Consider the following 24674-nt stretch of genomic DNA (forward strand, 5'->3'; position numbering starts at 1 on the left):
TAAAAGAATGGGAAACACGAGCAAAACAAGAATGTCTCTTTTTTCTTTGTTTCCCTCCACTTTTTACATAATTAATTCTCTGAAAGTACAAGAAAAGCCCTACGGACAAAATTAGGGCCCTCAATCCCAAATGCTCCTCCACATTGTTGCAGAGTGCCAAGACCACACTACAAAAAATAAAGTAACCTTTCGTTTCATCTTGACATGGATGTTCATTTACATCTGGATGTTCTACAAATTAGTGTGTTCTACAGGAAATCTCCATGTTGCTACAGATCTGCACTCCACAGGAAACTTCTGAACCATCGATGGCCCCTTGAGTTAGCACCGCATCATGTTAGGCTGAATTAAGCTTTAGATATAGTTCGTTCCACCTTTTTTTTATTTTGCTCTGAAAGAACATGGACTATATTCACTGAATCTTTTGGACTGTACAAGGCCAAAAAGCTGTCTACTTATGGTTGCAAGTGAAGCTGGAAACTGAGCAATAAGAAGGATCACTTGCTATCATGCCATTGTACTCTCAACATATTCCATTGCCTTCTTTTTCACCGACTCAATTTGTTCTTCGTCACCAACAGACTTCTCATACTCGAGATATTTCTTGAATAAGAACTGCAAAAACGTACAATGAAGTGCGCATAAGGCCTGATTGTGGAATCAAAACAAGAACATTCACCTAAAACTGAGTGTATAGAGCGACATACTTGCATCTTTTTAGCAGGGAGGCTCAGACTAGTGGCTCTCTCAAATAGCGTACGAGTCACATCCACATCTCCAAGTCTGATCTCCTATAATGTTGTGTCACCACAATGTAAATTACGGACAGTGGAACACTAGAAGTACAAACTAAATAAAAGAGTGACAAACTGGTCTTACTTGATCAAGATAAACACTCCACAAGTCTGTTCTCTTTGGGTACTCCCGCAAAATTCCTTCAAACATGGACCGCCCTCTATCAGGAACCCCACATTTGAATTCAAGGATAGCTGCCTGTGAAATGAATTTGATGTGTTTATGGCGGGGAAGGCTCAACAGAGCACGCTTAACAGTAGACTGAACCCCATCTTGCTCCTGCTTCAAATGTCTCTGTACCCGCCTCAGCCAAATCTAGAATTTCATAGAACATAAAGCCTTAAAGTTTTAATGATGTCAAACACAAACTGAACAGAATGTACAAGAGAACCATACATTTACCTTGCATGAAATTTTGAACTTCTTGACCATTCTGTCAAGAAGTTCATCAGCCAACTTATGCTGCTCAGTCCTTTCATACACTCCTAAAAGTGCTAAATGAACCTTCTTGGGATCACAATACTGCAATGCTCTTTGAAATACATTTTTAACAGCTTCCTGGGGAAAAAGAAAAAGCAACTCTTAAATTTCTCAACTTCCTATTCCTGCTATGAAAAAAATGTCACAGCCTGAATTCACATTGATCAATATTACCTCTGGGGGATTGCCATATTCATTCTCCAAATTGAAGTAGGCCACCCAGACGTTTAGCTTCTCGTTTTCTTCCCGAAAATTTATTGTTCTCAGAGCCCTTCAAAAAGGAATAAACCATCAAGAAAGTTAAATCTTCTTAGTACATGGCACAAAAATTGCAGTTTCCTGCAATATATATCCATAATGACCTTGCTTTCTGTCTAAAGTATAGTTTCACAAAAAGCTTTAAAGGTGTCCTAGGATTTCTGATAGCTCTTGAAAAACTATTCATACAAAGTAGAACGACAGAAGGGCAAAGGTCAGAATTCAGCATCTGCATTTTCAATATTTTAAAAGAAATGTACCTTTCAGCTATTGAGCGAGCTTTCTCAATATCAGCCAAATCAAGCATGAAAGCCATGTACTTTATCCAAACAAAACTATTATTAGGAGAGCCATGAACCAGTTTCTCAAATTCATCAGCAGTTCTTGGAATATCCTTTTCCAGCAGCCTTTCTTCCGCAGCTCTAATTTCTTGCTCCCTGCAGAGAGACTTTCCAAATAAGATAAAAGAGAGGATACGAAGTGAATTTAGACTAACACCCCTCGAACATGAGGAATAGAAAAATTTAGATAATATGTAAGATGACCTCTCCTCCTTTACTTTCTTCTTTGCCTGTCTCGTGTCCTTTTCATCTGCGATCTTTGTCTTATCAATTTGCTCTTGAGTTTGGCTAATCGTGTCATCCACATCAGAATGCTCCACATCATCAAGGGTGACATTAAGTGGAGGAATGGATGCTCTTGATTCCGCATGTGCAAGAACTGCATGTTCTTCATTTTCAGATTCAATATCCATTCCTTCGATTGCAGGTGAACTGCTGTAATGTGGTTTGGAATCACCATCATCAGTAGTACCATTTTCACTAATGGCATCACTAGACTCTTCTTGTGAAGGGAGAATGTCAGTGTCATTTCCATTATCCAAATTTTTGATACCCAGAGAGATTCGCCGTCTTTCTACATCTACCTAAAGAAATGAATTTGACAAACATTAGAAACAATTACAGAGTCAGCATCCACTAATAAAAAACTTGGGATTGCAAAAATATTCATCTTATAAAAAAGTGACAAATTGTTATAGGATTTTAAGGAAAAAGAACAGATAATGATTAAATTCCAAATGATCTTTTGCCAATCTACTGATGGAAAATAAAACTAATGATGCTGCCATAGTTTAATTTAAATAATAAACTACATAACGTTTCCAACATCGTGAAAATCCATACCTTCAAAATTCTAGCAGTGACCTTCTCCCCAGCTCTATATTTAGTTTCAACACTGTCAACATGATCATCTGAAAGCTCTGACACATGGCATAGTCCAACCTAGGACGAGAGATAGCATGTACAGTCAGAATATATTGATGGCAATGCAAGGTAAGAAAAAGGCAAAATAAGAAAACCATAATGTATAAGACTTCCATTGTATTGATGTGACAAGACATACAATTCAAGGAAGATATCCTCAACCATGAACAATCAATGGAGCAAATATGAAAAGGATAAAGCCACAACCTTCCATTTTATATATGTGACTATATACAAGTCAAGGAAGATATCCTCATCCATGGACAGTCAATGGAGCAAATATGAAAAATGGATAAAGCCTAGCAGTTGCCTCTCATCAAAAGAGCACATTTCATATATGGGTTAATTCCAAACGTTCAACTAATATCAATCAATTTGGCCTTAGCATTCCATTTAAACCATTTACTGGCCAACATAAGACACCTTTTACAACTCATTTCTTACCAAGTTTGTGTGGTCAATAGCAATAAATAGACCATATGGTTCCACCCGTTTAATCCTGCCTGAAGCTGTGTCTCCAACATTTAGACGACTCAAATCATTAAGTTCAGATTTTCCGGTGCTTTTTGCATTTTTCTTCAAAGTAACTTCAACTCGCTTGGATAAAGGCTCCACAGATAATACCCTGGAATCAGTTTTCTTAGTACATTGCGCAATAAATCACCATTTCAGGATGGGAAGGACATAGGATGATAGGAATACCAACCTTCCAGTTACAAGTTTCCCAATGGGGAATTCTTCTTCAGGACTAACAACAAATTCATCAGATAAGTTTGAGAGTAGAATTTTTGCGTCAATCTTCCTTGAAAGAAAAATGAAACACCCTTTTGGTGCCACATTCTTCACATAACCCTGTTAGACTCAACAGAAAAAGGAAATCATACAAATTTCACAAGCAATATTTCAGCAATAATAAATGCATGCAACCAAAAAGGCAATATCTAAATTTTTTATTATAAGTTACGGATAATACACACATACACACAATGAAGAAATGCATGTTAAAAACATTATGATGGTGCAAATCCTGCTTAGATTTCCTTAAAAAACATCGTGATATCTTTTCCAAGATAATACTTGAACATGCTCATGGAGTTATTTTAAGTTTGACATAGTGGCATTGCCACGCCAAGTAGGTAACCACATTATGAAAGTCTAAACTGAGAGGTCACTAGTTGCCTAGTGGATAAATAGATAGTTCACGTACTTAGGAAGGTGCAACATCATGGATGCATATACTAGCATGCCATTGCTTTTCAACAACTATACTTTTCAGTTTAGCCAGGCAGACAAGGTGTTTGTTTCACATGAGGCACAATATAGCCCTTTAAGGTTGATTTTACATCTCGTAACATCTTCCTTAGTGCAAAGCAAATCAAGCTATAAAATGCAAACTCAGAAATGATGTGGCACTATGACATATCTCTTTTAACCCCATGTCTGTTTGACATGTAAAAATATTATACTTTGTTAAGCTACAAATACTCAAACCTTTAACAAATGATGCAGTTGAGAATTTAAATGTTAACCTCTATTTTATGATGTTACATAAGCCTTAAAAGCAACCATATTATTTAATATAGAGAATAATAAATTGTCTAGCACCTGTACAACAGTATTAGGTTGAAGATCGTCAATCTTTTCCACACGCTGATCCCTGAAAATCACATTATAGAGTATAAAATAACTTCAAATTATAGGAAGAGAAGTGAAAAAGTGAGTAAAAAGTTTTAAAGGAAACAAAATCAGAAAGCCTGTGAAGCAAGATACATCACAGAGCTATAAGAATTCCAGCAGCAAGTGATGATGTGAAATTTAGACCCTCTTTTTTGGCAGTGATAGATAAACAATATATTAACAATTTATGATGAGATAAGTTTATATGTTTTGATAAATGGGCTTGGGTAGAACTTATTCCCAAAAGCTAGCTCAAAGGAAGAAGGTGCTCAATCCACTTATATACACTATAACAGCCCAAAAAAAAAGGGATGTGGGATAAGTACAACTTCTAACACCCTCCCTCACGCTTAGCGTGACAAGCAAATGGGCGTCCAAACCCACCATCGCAGACAAAAGGCCGGCTCTAATACCATGATAAATGGGTTTGGATAGAACTCATTCCCAAAAGCTAGCTCAAAGGAAGAGGGTACCAAATCCACTTATTTACACTATAACAACCCAGTAACCAAGCAATGTGGAATAAATACAACTTCTAACATGTTTCAATAATTTACACCTTCAAAAATATTAATAATTTGCATTAAAAGACTTTCAAGACTGGAAAAATTTGCTATTGAAAAGCTAAAGACCTTAGTCATGTGCAGTAGGTTGGTATTCGATAGGTTAAAGGTTAAGAAACTTGAATAACAAATGAGTGAAGTTCAATGTACGCAACAGGTTCAACTTTAAGTTAGTCCTACTATGGAGTTTCTCCTACAACTTCATTTTTTTTTTTAAAACTTGTCATGCATCATGAAACTTTTCAGTTTAAAGCAGTAAGCTAGTGAGATTCAAACATATTGCATCGGAAGGTAGTGCCAGTAATATTTCTACATTATGTAAATAGTAATTATGGATATCAACAACGCCCTTTTATTTCATAATCCAACTGCTTTTCATAGCACAGCGCAGCACTAGCTAGTTATAACTTCTAAGTTGACAAAGAACGGAGTGGACAGCTTGATGACTATATAAGATTATCGTACTGCTTCCAGTTATGCCTAGACAATCAACTACAAGACTCGTCACCACAAAAATGCAAAAGCAATGGAAACAAAGAGAGATGATATGAGAATCAGAAAGCACTAAGACTTACGCATTCTTCGAGAGTTCGCTTGAATTCTGACTAAGCATGCCATCTAAAGAGAAACGCAATGACAGATCAATATGAGTAGTTCCCTTGTCTGAACGACTGATCTCCAGGACCTTGCATTTGACAAACTGCCCTTCACGATATCCATCCAAAGGATTAGGCACCCATGACTCTTGAAGTTCAGTATAATGAACTTTACCATGCACATGTGGACCAATTTGCACAAGTACTCCACCAACACCAGAAAGTATTTTGGAAATTTTTCCACCTACTATATCTCCTTCCTGAATGTAAGCAGCAGCATTGTCACGTCGAACCTCATTTTGGGCATCATTTTTATTCAAAGCTTCACCATTAACATGTATGCAAGATACAGCACATAATGGACGTTGCACCAAACGCAACAATGTTTTCTCCTTGTTATAACTTAAGACATAGCCACTAACAGCCTTTCCCACAAAAAAACGTTTCTGGAATTCTTGAAGTTCACTGGGTTCACATGCACTGTCAAGAATGAAAAGCTGAGCCTTTAAATGTCGAGATATTGTTAACCATGCCCATTCACTATCCACTTTATAAACATATCCAGTGATACGATGTCCAGATGAAAATTCAAACTCCTTTGACATAAGCTTATCCTCTGACTCCCAGAAATCTGCATTCAAATTGAACTTCAGATCTCCAAAGGAATTGAGATTACAAATCAACATGTAAACATATTTCAAGTGTATATCCTGTAGGTTTCAAAAAAAAAAGTGTATATCCTGTAAGTTACATAGATAAATTTAATGGTAGATTTGAAGCAATCAATACTTGCACCAAGCTGAGAGAATGGGGATTGAGATGGTTTGATCAAGTGACCATGGACCGTCAAATGCCTAAGGATGGTCGACCATAATTATAGTTGACAGAGTAAAGAAAGGAAGAGTAGACTGTAGAGCCAATCTAACATGGAGTGGAGAGAAGTGGTACAGGAGGATCTAGATAGCCATAAATCATGTGGAATGGAAAAAAATAAACCATATGGCCAATCCCTAGCTTGGGACCAAGGTTAAGTTGAGTGGAATACTTGCACCGAGATTTTCTATAGTGTCAGCTAGTCCAGCAAGACTAACATGAGACAGGTGAGCAAAAAAAAAAAAAAACAAAAGACTATAATGGCATAAAGATTCAAGTTAAAATAAATGGTTCATAAAAATAGAAAACTGAAGGAAGTGATATTATATCTAGTTAGAGAGGAAAGAGAGGCAATTGCATAAGGCCAAAAATGAAAGATAGAGAAGTTTCACCAAACCATCAGCCACAGATGGTCAAGCCTAAGAAATACATTGATGATGAAAATCTTGTGAATAATTACAAGAGAAGGTTTGCTTTTTTATTAGTTTAAGAAGTCTTCTCTGTTGATAGCACAAATCGGATCGTCACTAAGAGAACATCTACTCTTGACAGATTTTGGAATAATATTGAAAGATGCTTTAGGAACTTAGTTCTCAATGACAATATCAGATTAACCGGTTCCAGAACGTGAACCAACATTTTATAAAAAAATTTAAAAAGTTTTGAATGTGGCAGCAAATTGTTTTAGAATTTCAAACCAGGGCCAAGAGAAACAAGAAACTCACTTGACTAACTTTACTAACCTAGCATAAGGGCAACAAGAAATGAAGATAACAAGCAGTTCAAATAAGAAGAAACTTCTGTCATATTCTACCTGTAAGGACTTTGGGTTTAATAGACAACTCCCACAACTGGTTTTTATCTGCCTTGCTAGTCTTAGCAACAATTCGTGCAGTCACTGTCTGGCCAATTTTGAAACTAGTAAATGGATCTTCCAGAAAGCAATCATCATTTACCTGTCCATGACACAATAAAAATGAACAACAAAATGTATCAAACAAGAAGGATCAATATAAGAGCTTGTTCATATAAAAGCATAAGGACCAATATTCATATCAGCTAATTTAAGAAAGTTCACCTCAGTTATATGAATCCTCCCACGGAAACCAATACCAAACTTTAACCTCATTTCAAGAGGCTTCTTTTCGGTAATCTGAAAGGAGATAACATGATGTAGTGTGCTTAGTCCGGGAAGTTAATTAATGCAAACAACAAATGATTAGATGGACAAAAACACGTGATCACACAGCTCAACCATACCAACCAACCAATTATTAACAAAAGAATTGGGAATTACATGGTAGAATTGCTATTGCAATTTTTTTCCACAAATATGTAAAGAAAACATTCAGTAAATATCAAAAACTATTACCTCCGCCTGAACCAGGGACCCAATTTTATAGCTAGACTTCTTTTTTGCCTTCTTTGTGCTGGATGTCTCAGTTATCTCGCTTATTGATTTCAGAAGCAAAAGCAACCTCCCTGCAGTCGAAGAACTTGGCAATGCCATAACAGTTGCAACAACACTGCACCAAGCAATCTAATTTAAGTTGTACTGCCCACTTGATCTGGAACAATGAAATGCAAACAGACAGCCAATGCTAGATAAAGCAATAAAAATTTGAAGAAACTTAAAATTTCTTTTTCCAGAGTCAAAATTAAAATTGAAGAAAAGACAATAAGCTACAGATATCTTACAGACAATGAGTACATTTTACTGTCTGTTCGGTAACTTAGACAGAAAACAGAAGGGATACCCGGAGAGATGGCAGGAAATTGAAGTTACAGTGGCAAAGTTAAGTAAAGTAAATACCTTCCCATATTTGTTTAAAAAGTGAAGCGTAAAAGAGAAGGGGATGGCAGAAAAGGTTAGATCTAGAAGAAATTAAATTAAATTTACCTTGGGTATCTCACTGAAAAAAGAAAACTTTAAACTACCGTCCATTCCTTTACTAACACACCATCCCATCCCCCCACCGGCAGAAACAAAAGAATACCTAGGGTAACGCATTTGAAGCAAATAAAGATTACCAAATATCTTCCATTTCCTGCTCTTTGGTTTAAATTCTCAAACAGGATTAAAGGCTATTTTCCCAATATCCTGTGTTCCTACCAAGCTAAATAAATGACATTTGGCAGTTTGACAAAACAGAAATTAACTAATTCGTAGATGCACAATTAAGCATAATAGAACTTCAAATATACACCCTACAAAGAAAAAAGAAAGAAAGAAAGGAGATGATAATATATAACAGATTAATCGTCAAGTGGATCCACCTTTGTCCATTAAGAAATTGTTTTTGCGGAAGCTTCTGTATGTTGTAGTCTGATACTGATGCATATCCTATAATGTAATTATGTTCAGGAATTGAAAGAACCTGTTTCAAGGGAACAGATGAGCATGAAGATACATTAGAATTTGTGCAGCATCTATCATCGAGGGGAAAAAAAAGGGCACTTGCCATGTAGTTCTCCTTCACAATCTCGACAACAGCAGTCACCGACTGATACACCTCCAAGTTCTTAAGCACTTCTCTTTTGCGTTTCTGGAATCAAATACGAAATCAAGTAAATCACTTATAAATATTATAAGTAAAAACCAAAAAGCTTGAGATCTTTTATTGGCAAGTAGGAAATGATGTATCATGAACAAGACAACAACAAATAAATTGTTGTAGTGCTCAAACCTGCTTCCGCTGATTCTACTTCACCTAAACTTGGGAAGTTGATCAACCAACTCCCAAACCCCCAGGTTAATAAACAAATTCCCAGAAGAAAGGAAAGCCACACTAGCTCAGTAAGTTACTTCCTTAAAATTGAGGAAGTAGACTAGTCAAGGAAAGTCCAACTTCCCTTTGAGCTTGCTATTCCTGAAAATCTGTTAGAAGTTGCCACATTGCTAAGTTACTAAACTATTATGGTGTGGTGTATAAATATGGATTGGGTACCCTCTTCCTTTGAGCTAGCTTTTAGGAATGAGTTCTATCCAAACCCATTTATTATAGTATCAGAGCCAGACTTTCATCTGCGATGATGGATTTGGACCTAGCGCATTTGTACGTCACGCTGAGCGTGACGAGGAATGTTAGAAGTTGTGTTTGTCTCACATCGCTAAGTTACTGCACTGTTATGATGTATATATGTGGATTTGGTACCCTCTTCCTATGAAATGAGTTCTACCAAACCCATTTATTAAATTCCAAGCCAACCAAACTGTTAGAGAATCCAACATTGTTTAAGTATAAAAATGTTAATGGTAACAGCTAAACACACAAATAGCAAGTTTTGGTTATTTCAATTATGGTTGGACCGAATCCCAATAAGACTCAGACCAGCTCTGATCCAATTACATTTCTTGGTTTCCCATCTTGGATGTCCAATTCCAATGACTGGATTGGCTGTCTGTTGCATTTCAAGAGGAATGTTTGACATTCATTTCAAGTGAAAACTGGATGTCCAGTCCCAGTTGCAGTTGAAGGGAGTGTTAGAGAATCCGACATTTTTTTAAGTATAAAATTGTTAGTAGGACTTACAAGTGACCACAACCCAAATGGTTGCTTTTAGTTATTTTAGGTATGGTTGATCCCAAGCCCCACAAAACCTAAGTCTTACTAATGGGCTCTACACTACCCAGTTCATCAGTCACCTCCCACCATCATCAAAATTAAATACAAACAAGACTATAATATGAATGGTTCTTCATTTGTTTCTTTTGCTCTCTTCTTTTGGCTAGAAATAGAATTGAAGAAATAAAAGATGCAAGGCTTAACCTTCTTATGAGTCTGGCTATTAGACTTCTCATCAGTGCATTTATCTAGAAACTCTGGCTTCAGAGACAAGTCAACAAGGTGTTCTGTCTTGGCAACATCAAGAACTGCAGCTCGAATAGTGGAGCCTGTTTCTACTGTTGTTCCACCTACTGTAGTAATTATAATATATAAGATTTAGCAGTTGAAAGACAATAATTGATTATATATATACATATATATATATGAACTTACGTTGATAATGTGTAATGAAACCCAAAACATCATTGTATTTATCAAAGCTGACAACAATGCCAACTTCTTTAGACTCTTCAACTTTTGCCTCAACTACAGTACCAATGTTAAATCCTTCAACCCACTTCAAGTCAGGTCCTTTAGAATCTGAAGATTGTAGCTCAGCAACCTGGAGAGGAGAGAAGCGCAGGGTCAGTAAGTAAAAGTACTGCTGAAGAGGATAACATTACAGCATTTGAATTTGCTAAATGTATAGGTACGAGGCAATAAGGATCTTGATTTTACCTTCTCCTCCACAAGAAAGTATTCTTGAAGGAAGGATGCATCAGTAGATGAACAGGATGATTGCTTCAAAGACACTGTTATTCTGTTTGTTTCGCTGCTTACCTGGAAATCAAAGCAGCACGTAATCACTAAAAGCTCAAGTCATAATTTGAGAAACTTCTCCACTAGTTCACTAACATCGATGATATTGCTGCGAACAGATTGTCCAATGTAAAAGGCTTCTGAAAGCTGAGCTTTTTGGTTGTCCATTGCCTGCAGCATAGGAATCAGATGAATTTAAGAAGGCATAATATCTCTTTTTTGTGAGCAGTAAAACATTAATCCATCTTTCAAAGTTCACCAAACAACCTTATTGCTGCAATTTCTGGGGCTACTTTGCTTACTACAAATTCATGCATTTAATCATTTTCGCAGGCTGTTATTGCAATAACATATTATTGCAATAACATATGGTTTACACTGTTATTGGGCCTTCACCTAAGAGCTTGAGCCATTAGGTTGAATAGTTCTTCAGAAATGTAAAATCCTCATACAAAGAATTAAGTTTTACCTTGCTTTTAGGAGAGAAACCAGTCAGACGCCCAAGAAATCGAACAAAGCAACCAGTGTCAATTAAGTTGCAAATGTACCCCTGGTCCACCAAAATAAATTCATTTACATAAAAGGAGTAAAATCAACAATGTGGATGAAATATTGAAAATCTTATTAACAATTATTACATACATTTACAAAGAGTAAATTGCAATACTCACATGAACTATTGACTGAGGATGTATCTCAGTGAGATCTGAAGGGAGCTGATGAGCTGAGTTGACAAGAGAATATTTTGCAGAGAGAACCAAATTGTTGTTCTCAATATCTATATAATTCATCAGCAAAATTGAAAATAATCAATTACTATTCATTCTTGCTCCTAACACAAGTTCAGTATGAACCTCAGAAATTTATTTGGGTTTAATAAATTAGAAACAAGCTTGAGCTTGTTCATGAGCTTAAGTAACTAAAAGAATCTAGTAATTTCAATATGATATTCGAATTATAGGAATAGCATATTATCAATACTAAAACTACTGATGGAAGGAGTAACAATTGAATAGATATCAACAAAGGACTGGCTAATAAACCTACTTGGGCAGAAAATTTCCACTTAGAAGAATTTTGCCACATGTAATCTGAACATATGCAGAAATATTTAGGGGACAAATTTTTATTTATTCTAAGATGATAACAATTCAAATTAAGTTAAAGCAAACTCTTGATTGGCACCAACTTCTTTAGCTGAAGTGAAGGAGCAGCTAGAAAAGGACTGAAATTGATAGTATAGACAGAGCTAGGTTTTGTCACTGACGAGGAAAACTAGTAGTAACAAAACCATTTCTCAATAATAACACGAGTTTAAGGTACTGAATCCTCTTGGTTAAATATAATTTTTACATAACAGTGAATGGTTTTTACATAACAGTGAATGGTACACGAGTTGTAATTTTTTGTGACATAATGAATAGAGCATCTCCTTTGAGAGAATTAGTTATGGTAAAAACATTTTGAGCTATTTACAAGCTTATTCGCTGAGCTTAAAGATGTGAACAGTGTGAAGCCTATACCAAATGCTTCAACTGCATCTTAAAAGGTCAACTCCCATCTGCTTATGACCCCACTCTTATATGGACAAATGCCAGAAGAGAAGAAAATAACTATAAGAAGGACAAGAGATTCTCCTCTATGTGAAAATAGTTAGAAAGAAATAAACTGTTAAAGCTCCCAAGTCATGCTGGAGGTCAGAAAGAGATGCACCATCACTCGCATACCCCAGAAGCATAGACCCATAGCATAGCCAAGAAAAACAATTGCATCCAGAATCAATTATCAAAAAGAAATGGTTTGGTTAAGATGAACTTATCAATCTAGATCATGATCTGTATGTGGGAAAGAAGATGGACCTACATGTTCCTTAGATCTTCTTTTATTCCTATTTCTTTTGCAGTTGCATTTTGAAGTAAATGTCACTCAATCATTTAGACTTCCAATGGAAAAAAATGAAATGCATTAAGAAAAATAAATCATGGAGAAGCATTCAACATACCTAAGACCAGAAGTTGATCAAACTCATATCCAGGCTTCAGGACTGACTTAAATAAAGCAGCTTGCTCTGAACAATGGAAAGTTAAAGTTAATGACCTCCAGAAAAAAGAAACAGTAGTGATACAATTCACACAAAGCCAAGATCCATACCATGCCGATCAGCCAAATGTTCAGTCGAGATTATGCCTCTCGTGTAACCTTTGGAATTAACATACACTATTACAGCATTTGAGGTCACTTTCTCAACAACTCCAGCAACAACACTACCCAATTTCAGAGCTTCTTCTTTAGGGACCCTATCATTTCAAATCCTTAAATTACTATTATAGCTTTATGAAAGACATTAAATCACAAATTTTTACTCGTTTCAGGTGCAAATAAATGTACCAATGTAAAATTTAGATACCACCGCCTATCAAGCAAATCTGTAACATCATTCTAAGAACAGAAGGGACCATCTTAGAAATATATTAGAACATTTCAATAGTCCTTTTAGGCCATCAAATACAAGGCTTATGTGATATTGCATTAAGATTCAGGCATATAGTAGAGACAGCTATAGTGTACAACAATATTACCACACAGAGGACAGCTAAATGATAAATGGGCCTGGGTAGAACTCATTCCCAAAAGCTAGCTCAAAGGAAGAGGGTGCCCAATCTATATACACTATAACAACCCAGTAACTAAGCGATGTGGGATAAATACAACTTCTAACACCCTCCCTCAAGTGATGTGGGATAAATACAACTTCTAACACCCTCCCTCACACTTAGCGTGAAATGCAAACAGGCTGGGTCCAAACTCACCATCGCAGACCAAAAAAAAAAATAAACAGTGACTACTTCATTAGGCAGCAAAAAAAATAAATTTCCAGACCCCTTTCTATAAACACTGCTCTAATACCATGATAAATGGGCTTTGGTAGAACTCATTCCCAAAAGTTAGCTCAAAGGAAGAGGGTACCCAATCCAGTTAGATACACTATAAGTGCCCCGTAACCGAGCAATGTGGGATAAATACAACTTCTAACACTGAATAAAGGCATGAAAAAAGCAAACCTTGTAGGCTTCATTGTGAAACTGAGGTTGATTCGGCGTGAAGCAGGAAGAGAACTTAATACCCTACATTTGACAACTTGCCCAACATGATACATAGAACTTGCATCATTTCCTGGCTCTATTCCAAGCTCAGATCTGATTTAGAATGAAGATAAGTTAATCATCAACATCTAATGATCAGAACCATAATAGGAATCTAACTTAACAATTGGAAACATCAACAAGGTGATTTCACTAAATTCAAAGGAAACGGCATAAGCAAGATAGAAGAGATCCAAAGAAGTAAAAGAGTTGAATAATATAATGAACATTTCATGTTATTTTCATCCATTAACCAGCTATAATAAACATTAAGCATCAACAACCAATTTTAAATTAGCATTCTTCAGTGTGATTAATTATGTGATTCTCACTCTAATCCTATGTTGAGCAAATGCAGAACTATCACTTAGCAATGTCACATCCACCTAAAGCCGTTACGCTTGCACCAAAACACAGAGAAAACTTTAAAAACAATATTTGCTTGAGCTGTAATCACAATTTAAAAGTTAAAGTTAAAACATATAACAAACATTGACCTATACAAGCTTTTGGGAAAGAACATGTGCCACATAATTTGATATTAAAGGAAATATGGAAAAGAAAATTCAAATAGTCTCTTTTTATACTAAGGGGCGGAAAAATCTACTTCCTCAGAAGTTATGCATATATTGTGCAACTATTCCTAAATTAATCAATTATGCAGTAATATACCTCCCATTGCAACAACTTCAAATTTTTTCCCCTTAAGAAGCCCTTTATGTTAGTTCTCTTTTCACCTAAGCTTCATGCAATTTTTTTTAGTTGCAGAGTACTCCAATCATTGAAATCATCATACGGTAGTTGTTAGAAGAAAATAAATTTGATGAGAAATCCCAAGAACTAGTCCTTAAAGCCGGATACTTGATTTGAGATACAAACGTTTTAATTTCAGATATTTGTTGCAATCAATCTTCAATAATTCCTTGGCTCCTTTCATACTTGCACTTCATCATACTATCTACCCGAACATTGCTTAGATCAAATGTTAAGCATTTAGGTCCCAGAGTAGGAATCCTAGTCTAAGCTTTTTATTGAGCTAGGGTTTGGGAATTTTAACTATATCTTTATCATATAGTTCATGGGTTGATATATACTTATTACTAAAGATGTAAAATCTCATGTTGCTAAATGGCAGTTTACTTCCTTCACTCTTTTTTCCATCAAAAGAGAGATTCCTTACTCCAAACAAAACCCTGCTAAGATTTTTTTGTCTCTTTCTCTCCCTCAGTTTCTTCTTTGTTTCTTTCTTTAAATGCTAACACTTTCCAGTATACTTTATCCAATGCATTTTCTTTTTATCACACGAGATTTTCAAAAATATTAGCAAATATTTTCAGAACCATGTCCACTAAACATTTCTGAACCATGTTTGTTGTTCGACGGATAGTGTGAATCAATTCTAACAAACAAGTTTAAGAAATTATAAAAAGGTGATATGAATGTTATGAAACTAGCCTGGGAGCAAATCCCTGGACTCCATTATAAAAATGGACAAAGCAGCCATGCTTCTCAATCTTTGTTATCCAACCATGTGTTATTAGCCCATCTGTTGCTTCAGCATATGAGCTAAGAATTGCGAGTTTTGATTTGACCTGTAAAATCAAGAATCAGTAACCTATTATGTCAAAAAGGTAATTAGACGAATTGTCTAAAATATGGCAGGAACTAGCAATTCATCCAGAATCCTCATTAATTTTGCTTAAAATTACAACGGTATTGACCAGAACTATAATTACTAGAACCTGGAGAGCGCACCATCTATTTGCAGGATTTTTTAGCTAAGAAACTGGAAAACTCAAGAGAACAGACACAGATAAAGATGATTCAGCAGTAACAAGAATACAATAGAAAACACACACGGAGTGACAGATACAGGGAGGACTCCCAGAAAAACATAGTAACTATTAGCTTATAAATTTACCTGTTAACTTTTTAAAACAAAAGGCCTTTACACAGTACTCAAAACCTACATGCTCCTGGTTGCAAGCTCAATATTTACCACTGAAACAACCAGTGGCCTATAACGAGAGCATTGTTTCAGTGCAATCTCAGTGTTGTTCACTTTGTAAGACTTTGACCATGTATAGTTGCATGAGAAAAGTACCTCTGTACAGTTGAAAGATGGGGATGTAAAAAGATACTGAAGCTCTATAGCAAGTATGGGCTTAACTAATCACATAGTGGTGAAAATATTTGGAAGTCAGATTTCGGCAAGGAGTTCGGCTGAAGATGAAAATCCTCATTTTCTGCTATTGATTCATCATTCCTTGAGTTCCTTCTACTCGTAAAAATCTTTGAATAGCAAAATTCAAATTCAAAGAAATGCATCCATGATAAACGGTTTCAAGACATGGAATACTTCTAACCTGCCTGGATAGATCTGTCAGACAATCTGACAAGAATTCTAGACTGGGGTCAGGTTCAATATCAAACACAGGATAAAAATAGGGACATGATTGCTTGTTCCAGAGCATGCAAAATGGAAGTACACAAGAATCAAAAGTAAGGTGCAAAAAAATTCTTCAGATGCTAGTCATTGCAGTGAATATAAATACTTTTTCCGGATGCTTCGAAGGGCTACTTGATTATGAAAAATCTAAATCTATATCATTCATATAGAGTTCCAGAAAGAACATACAAGAGTTTTCTTGTGTGTGACAGTTATTCTCTTGGACTTGCAACCAAGCACACGGAACAACAGTTCAGCTCCAACCTGAATAGCAATACAGGTCAGCTTTAAAAACCTTCAGAAGATTAGACATTATTATTCTGGTATCCTTCAAAGAAGTAAATCTCAATATGCAGAAGTTTTCAGGAAGATACCTTAAATTTTTTTCGAGGCTTCGCAATTTCAAATTCAGACATATGGCGAAGAGGACAGAGTGCCTTCAAGCCACCAGGAAATTGCACTATAGCGCCAAAGCTGTCAACAGCAATGATTTTAGCCCTCACAACCATCCCAGGCTTGACGTCTGAGTGGGTAAATACAGGGCCTTCAAAAGCACTTGCCTGCATTGTATGAAAACTGGTGAAACAACAAGATGAAAACATATAATATGATTTTGGATCATAAAAGCAACACTTGATTTGAGCTCTTAGATCTAATAGTTAGCATAATGCATAAATTTACATTTTTGGGGAAGTTATTTTCCTATGTCTGGCATTTCCCCAATTATCTTCCCCAGTTTACTTGGCATAGAAGGACAGACAGTATTGCTTCTGTTTTCTTAAGACGGCATATTAACACCCAAGCACGAGATTAACTAGTTCAGTTTGGTAAATGATCATTATTTAAAACAACAAGATGAAAACACATAATATGATTTTGGATCATAAAAGCAATACTTGATTTGAGCTCTTAAGAACTAATAGTTATTTCCTATGCCTGACATTTCCCCACTTATCTTCCCCATTTTACTTGGCATAGAAGGACACGGATTATTGCTTCTGTTTTGTTAAGATGACATTTTAACACCCAAGCACGAGGTTAACTAGTTCAGTTTATATGGTAAATGACCATTAGTTAAAACTTCAAGAAGCATAAATATTCAAAAAGTGGAAAGATAAGTAGCAGTTTACACGTGGAATAGTTGTCATTGAAGTATATCGACCAGTTCATAAAGATGGTCATTTTTATTCAGATTTTAAGCACATCGGTTTATTCAAAAGCAATATATGGTCCAAAGCAATATTCAAAAGCAACGAATTTTAACAATACAGGAGCACTTAATGTAGAAAACCAACCTTCAAAATCCCTGTAGCAAGCCCTTCTAAATGTCTATATCCAAGAATTCGCACACGAACTTTACTTCCCTCCTTGTACTTTTTCTCAAGATTCCGCACCTCTTTGTCAGCCGCATCAGATATCTATAAAAAGCACAAATCTTAATGAAGTAACACCAAGTCAAAGATTTCATTGATTTGAGATAATTTGTCAAAAAAGAGCAAAAATCACATACGCTAACGTAAGCTGGTGTTGACACTGGAGCAGAAGGGATTTCAAGCAAAAGACCCATGCTTTTGTCTACCCTGACTACTTTTGCACCGTCATAAATATCTCCAACTTTGACATGCTGCAAATGAAATCAACCATGAGCTTTTGAGAGAGAGACAAAGAGCCTAACAAGCTAACCTAAGATAATTTTTCATGAGCCTAATAATATCAGTGGAGGAGCCAACTGAGTCAAGAAATGCATATGACTCAACAGTAGCTACAACACATGCTGAGTTATTGGCCATGATCAAAGGATTTTGCAGGCCCAATCCTCAAGTGACAATATTCAGTTTTGCCATACATATTGAAAATTTAAAACCTGCACTAATGCACAAACCAAAAGATCACCAATCAAGCCCATAACACAAATTTAAGAAATCACAAATACAGCCAATCCCAAATCAAGTTGATCTTTATCTTTGAACAACACGACCTACTCTCAGCACCAGAAATTCCCATTTTTTACAGTGCAACAATAAGTGTCATGGAAAAATCTCAGAATGCAAAAGCTCGGTATCAAAGATTAACATATCAATACACAAGCATAGAGTTTCATAAACGTCTGATGCACTTACCGTCGGAGGAGCATGATTGTGAACAAGATGTTGATTAAGGGTCAGGCCAACAGCTCTAGTTGAAGGATCGACAAATAATATTCTAGCATTGACCTAAAGCAAAATAAAGATGTCTAACTTAGTAAAATTACCGCATTGCAATATGTAACAATTTAATTTCTGGGTGTAATCAAAGAGTGCAACAATTAAGTAAATTTATATTGTAAGAATCAACCGAGTAAAAGGTGTAAAGATTAACTAAAGTGTATAACCAGGAATAGACCTTCTTATTATTGTTGTAATCATCTCTCCAGTTTGATGCAGAAAATGTATTTTGTAAATGAAAAATATCAACCTGTAACAGAGATGAAAATAAGAAATGAATTGATGTAAAAGAATAGCCAAAATCAAAGGCCCAGCAGCTTGGCTGGATCTAGATTCCACCAATCTGTTACTGTCAGCTGACATGATAAGATTGCAGCAAACTTACAGTTCCACTAAAATATGTAAGGAATGATAACATTATCCCATTTCCAAGGGTAGACTGTACACGGGCGTTGACCATCATGCCGGGAACAAGAAGATCAATTGAAATCCCCTTAAGATCCTTCACCTGTATAAGAAGTCAACATTTAAACATTACGCCTACCATGGCTATGAAAAAACAAAAATGATTGAAAAACATATTGCATACCACACATTTAGACACTGCACTGGGGTCAGAACTTAGATAAACAACTTTACGAGTTTTATCAACTCTTCTAACGATTCCTTGCAGGAGTTGCCCAGTTTTCACCTCAGCAGAACTGCTTTCTGCAACCATAGAAGAGAGTTCATAAGAAGAATTAGATGAACCTAAATCTGTGTAAAATATGCAAGTGTTTGAAGTACAAGAGAACAAGGCCCGTGACTAACAATTAAGTGATATTAATATAGAAGGAATACTGACATTAAGCAAATAGAGCATATAAACATTCCATATGACCAAAATATCACTTTTTTTATGTGTGTGCTACTTCAGGAGACCAAATCCACCCAACCAAGTTACAAATCAGCATATTGACAATAGCAGTATTTGTATAGAAGCAATTAGACAGTTTCACTATCTCATTTTAAATAAATATGGACCTTTTTAATTTTAATGTCATATACCAACATTCAAATATGCTTATCTAGCACAGGAACTTCAGGAAAAAGTAGAGTTAAAGCAGCTATAATGCAAGAATCAAGATCAGCTGCTCTCCTAGAACTTAATTAAGAAGTAATGAATGGAAATTGAGTATAAAGGAAAAATGGAATGCAGCTGAGCACAAGGCAAAGCAAAAATAACCAACTGAAAAATGCTTGATAATTCATTGTCTCTGCTCATCAGGCAAGATTTATAACCAATAAAAGAAGAAGATGAAACATTAGTTTTAAGATGAGACCTAGGGACCATGACGGGAGTACTAGATGAGATGGGGACATCAAGCAATAATGGACGTAAAAGACAACTTTCTGACATAAACATGTAATAGCCACAAGAGAGAAATGAGAAAAGAAAAAACTACACTAGATTGGAAACATAACGGCTAATTCGGACAATCTCCCATTATCCACAAGAATCATAAAAGACATTATTTAGGAGCCGATTCCTTAAAGGTCCTCTTTGCTTTTGATTTGTATAAATCCGTGCTCTCTCTCTCCTTAAAGGCCCTCTTTGCTTTTTATTTGTATAAAAATAAAACTGAAAACAATTTTCTGAGAACTTGCAGCAGGTCAACCCTATGTTTTCAAGTTGTCTCCAATGAATTTCAACTTTTTTTGTCAGGTTAAATGGTAAGCCCAACTACACAGGAAGGTATTACTACATGTTAATTCTACAAAGGATTGCACTAACCAGAGAAACTAAAACAAAAGGTGGATACTTACCATCTTGGCTGTTCTTTGGCAAAAAACCCGTGAAAGAAGGCAGCCCAAAATGAAGAATGTAGCCATGATCTTCTATGCTTTTCACATATGCAGTGAGGACCTGTAATCAAGAATAGCAGCTGGACACTAAGAAAAACTATGGAATGCCTACACTACAAATAAGATAAAAACATGTCATATCTCTGATAATTACTATCAAATGTACAGAGAAATTTATTTCCATAGTTCTAATAGTAAAATGATGGTAGTTGTATTAGTGAATCCAGCCAAGTTACCACAAAAGTTCAATCATGTGATGCATGTCCCACAACATATGAGGCATCCATTAATCATATAGATCTATAGTTGATAACACTACACAGCAAATGCTAAGAAGACTCTAATTATGATAAATTATGATAAAAACAGCAGGGTGATAACGAAATTCATGCAAAACACTGTTTGTATACATATAAATAAAGAAATTCATGCATATCAATCATGTTGTATAAACAATTTGAACCGCTTTAAATTACATTGATTATGCTAGTTAGCTAATACAGTAAGCAGTCCATGGCATCTACCTTAATTGCTAACCCATATTCGCCTAGGCTCCATAAATTGCTAATTGAATGGCCAGGTTGGACAAGGTGCAATACTAATATCCTTATACATGAAATCAATAATGGATCTTTATAGGAAGCACACCAAACATCAAACACATATCAAGCAAGCATCCACCAAAGAATACCAATTTTTTTGGGTTATATTTAAGTTTATTAAAAACCACTATTCAATAAATGTCCAATTCAGCTTCGTGTTATTATCCCCTCATCCAACTCAAATATACCATCCATGGTTCAACCAAGTAAAGGAGAAAATAGAAATGTAGTCAAAGCATATTTTAATTGTATTAACTGTCATACCATCCCTTCCTGAATGGCATCTAGCGAAAACCCTTTGTGCAACAATGAAAGGCGCAAAGAAAGACGAATTTTTCTTGTCCCACTATCTTTCTTATCTTCATCTAACTGCAACACAGTGCATGAAACCAACTGCCCAGTGCAGAATATACTTGGAAGGTTACCTTCAATGTCCTGAAGGAAGGAAAATGAAAAGAAAAACATGAATAAATAATTGAAAAGAACATACTGAAAGTATAATGATAAAAGGATAATATATCAGAGAAACAATTGTGATTTTGTAAAAGCTTTTACTACCTCAATTTCATCACCAAAAACAGGATCAAGCGCATCAACAGAACGTGCTAATCCGCGTAAGCCCCCAGGAAGACTAATAACAAGGTCCTTTTCATTTACTTCAGCAACGACTCCCCAAACCTTCATTCCAGGAGAGATATTCTGTGCCCATATTAAGAAAAAGTTTTAGAAAGCTAAATATTTCTAGTTTTCAAATAGAAATATCCAGAAGATGAACAAGTATCGTAAGCGAAAACTTGGACAAGCATAAGACATATAAGAATCTCAACATAAAATATAGCCCCCTTCTGATTTAATAAGAAGTTAGCATCTCAAAATAAAAGTAACTTGAAAGAGTTCCAATCAACAATACCTTGTCTTAACAGGCCACCTAAAATATGAAGGAGGGATACATAAAAAGCCTTGAGAAATTAATAGGCAAAATAAATTAACAATATATGCTCACCTATTAAAATGATAAAACAACAAATTACCAGACTACCAGCTGCTAAACCATGAACTAATAGATACACACCTTGAGTAAACTTGCGATCATCTAATAGTAATAATCAGAACTTATTTTTATATGAATAAGTTCCATTATAACTAAAGGAAAATCATAGAAAAGCTGCATCGAGTGACAAGTGCAAAAGTAAGAACAGCGTTCAGAAAATGAGCATTAGCTCTCACCAGCCTCTTTAGTCAAGAACATAAACCTTGAACCCATCATCCTTTCCTAACAACTTTCTACCACAATAAAGTTAACTTATGGCAGATAATCTTCATTTTATTTTTATTGTATTTATTTTGATTATGTGTGAGCCAGCAACAGTTGTTCGACAGATACAAATTATGCACAATAGGACCACCAATATTCACCAAATGACGAAAGCAAAAGAGAAAAGCGAAGAAACAGCAACGAAAGTGGGAACTAAAAGTATTAATGAGTGAAATAGAGATATTATTGACTAATGCCGACAAACCAACCCTTCTGCGTACTTTAACTAGCTCCTTTTGAAAAGACATTAAAATATAATTCATCCACCAGTCTGATCATTGCATCAAATTCCTAATAAAAGAAAGCGAAATCTTCATGCCAATTTTTTATTTTGCTCATGATGACATCACAAGCTATGCTCAATTATATCAGATATGTACTCCTATCCTGATCAACCTTACCAAACTTTAAACCAGATCCAGTTGGGCACAGCTGTATGGATTCTTTTTCCACATTCTACTCACTTATGAGCTACACTTATAGAGACCTAATTCTGCTAAGTCTCTCTTCATCAGTTCACACTAAGTCATTAGTCATCTTAAGTCTAGTTTCTTTTCTTTTTTTTTAACTCCTACACTAATATGTTGCAAACATTATCTTGCCTTGCCATCTCATGGCTTATATGAACCAACACCACTTCAACCTTCCTATGAATCCAGTAATCTTTTTGATCCTCTCTTGTTCTATACTTCATCATAAAGACCTCAACCTTGATCCTTTTTCACTCCCTGCCCCTTTGATTACTGAATTATCAGCACATACATTGATCAGGCTTCTTGTTTGACCCTGATCAAGTATCATCAAATATAAACCACGTCATCACCCATTAGCAAGCAGCATGAAGAGACATACTTCTGCTGCAATCGTAAGCTTGAATAAAACTCAATTCTTTATAGATGTTTCACACTATCCCTTATGGGATTAAATTTACATATCACCTGTTCTGTAAGTTTAAACCCTAAACTCAACTTTGGCATACAGCTAGAAATCTGCATCTAGTTGTTCAGGACAGAAATAAACCACAAACCTTTAACCTTCTATTCCCAAATAGCATCCAGAAAATTTGTGATAACAGATACTATACCAGAACATAAACCCAAAACAAAAGTCTTAAAAAGAACAAATAAGAGTTCAAAAGAGAAAAGGGGGGAAAAGGGGGGGAAAAGCAGGAAGATTAAATTCAAATCCACACCTTAAATGTGATGTTATTTGCAAATCGAGGTAGTTTGCCAGTTAACCCATCACCAAAAAGAGAACCCAAATCATCAGCTTCAGAATGACTCTTGTTTTGCAGTTTCTTCCCTTTATTCTTCTTCTTCATCATCATCAAACTCCTCTCCTCAGACTCGAATTCTGCATCAACTTCTGCACGAATCTCCTCGCGCTCTCTACGGCTAAGTGAGCTTGCTCCACCTGAAAACACACAACAATCAGAAAAACAAATACCATCCACACATAAGTAAACTAACAGGCTTCATTATGTTTAATAATAGAATCCATTTCCTTTTTTTTAACAAAAAAAATAAGGTAAAACTTTCAAATTCAAATGCCCTCATTTCTACTAGTTGCAGTGTTTGCAGAGTCTAAAAATGCAAGAATTTAATTCAATTCATTTCTTGTTTTAGCCATTCTCATGCTTGGAATGGCAATAGTTGCTAGAATTCAATTATTTCAACTCCAATAAAATGACAGTATTTTGCAAACACGTGATTCATTCCAAACAAGGCCTTAAGAATTTTCTTCTTTTCGATAAAGAAAAGGACAGTCAAGTAACTCCATTAAGCTCATTTAATCGAGTTCAAAACACAAGAGATAAAAACGAACATATTCAAAATCTAATTTTATTGCAATAGTATTTAGAACATTTAAAAAGTGAGTCAACCAATAAACCTCTAGGAAATTCAGGAGCATCATCTTCAAGCTGGAAGGCCATAGCTTCAGGTGCAACGGCATCGTTTGAGCCTTTCTTCTTAGCTTTAAACGGTTTCTTCGAAGCTTTATTAAATTTAGTACCTGCATCTTTCGATTTCCTATCAGGCCCTTTCTTCTTATTCTTAGAAGGAGCTGCCATTTTACTATTGAATAAAAAGCTTTGCTCTTTGCCTTCTTAATTTTTATTTTTTTTAGCTTATTACACCATTCACAACCTTTCTCTTTGTTGCTGTGAGCATATAGAAGAGCAGAGGGTTTTGAAGGGTTTTAGACAGAGAGCTCTAGCCCTAGATTTGTAGTTCGGGTCGGG

The 24674-nt window shown here is 35.6% G+C and overlaps 1 protein-coding gene across 1 annotated transcript; it reads right to left on the reverse strand.

The window, feature by feature from the left end:
* LOC8258407 (rRNA biogenesis protein RRP5) lies at positions 1-24646 on the reverse strand. Its single transcript, XM_015726870.3, has 40 exons — positions 24323-24646; positions 23625-23845; positions 21676-21816; positions 21382-21552; positions 20477-20576; positions 19260-19378; positions 19056-19178; positions 18849-18920; positions 18587-18679; positions 17977-18090; positions 17762-17884; positions 16841-17026; positions 16656-16730; positions 15473-15609; positions 13937-14071; positions 13026-13171; positions 12877-12942; positions 11546-11652; positions 11344-11424; positions 10971-11045; positions 10794-10895; positions 10509-10677; positions 10278-10426; positions 8970-9053; positions 8785-8885; positions 7880-8033; positions 7586-7660; positions 7322-7463; positions 5614-6265; positions 4404-4455; positions 3505-3650; positions 3243-3423; positions 2718-2816; positions 2079-2458; positions 1794-1970; positions 1450-1546; positions 1198-1353; positions 880-1110; positions 708-791; positions 1-615 (listed from the first exon to the last, which is right to left on the reverse strand). Exons 1-40 carry the CDS (start codon positions 24501-24503, stop codon positions 508-510), a joined length of 5805 nt encoding a protein of 1934 aa, XP_015582356.1. The 5' UTR covers positions 24504-24646; the 3' UTR covers positions 1-507.
* Positions 24647-24674: the final 28 nt, after the last annotated feature.

The sequence above is a fragment of the Ricinus communis genome, chromosome 10, assembly GCF_019578655.1.
Source record: "Ricinus communis isolate WT05 ecotype wild-type chromosome 10, ASM1957865v1, whole genome shotgun sequence".
Taxonomy (NCBI): domain Eukaryota; kingdom Viridiplantae; phylum Streptophyta; class Magnoliopsida; order Malpighiales; family Euphorbiaceae; genus Ricinus; species Ricinus communis.

What these genes read in the sequence shown, in the direction of transcription:
- LOC8258407 (XM_015726870.3), bottom strand. Translation starts at nt 24,503, where the DNA reads ATGGCAGCTCCTTCTAAGAATAAGAAGAAAGGGCCTGATAGGAAATCG. An exon ending in TTGCTACAGGGATTTTGAAG is followed by an intron (nt 17,027 to 17,761) that starts GTTGGTTTTCTA and finishes CATACAATGCAG; the next exon opens with GCAAGTGCTTTTGAAGGCCC. An exon ending in TAAACCCAAAGTCCTTACAG is followed by an intron (nt 6,266 to 7,321) that starts GTAGAATATGAC and finishes ATTTGAATGCAG; the next exon opens with ATTTCTGGGAGTCAGAGGAT.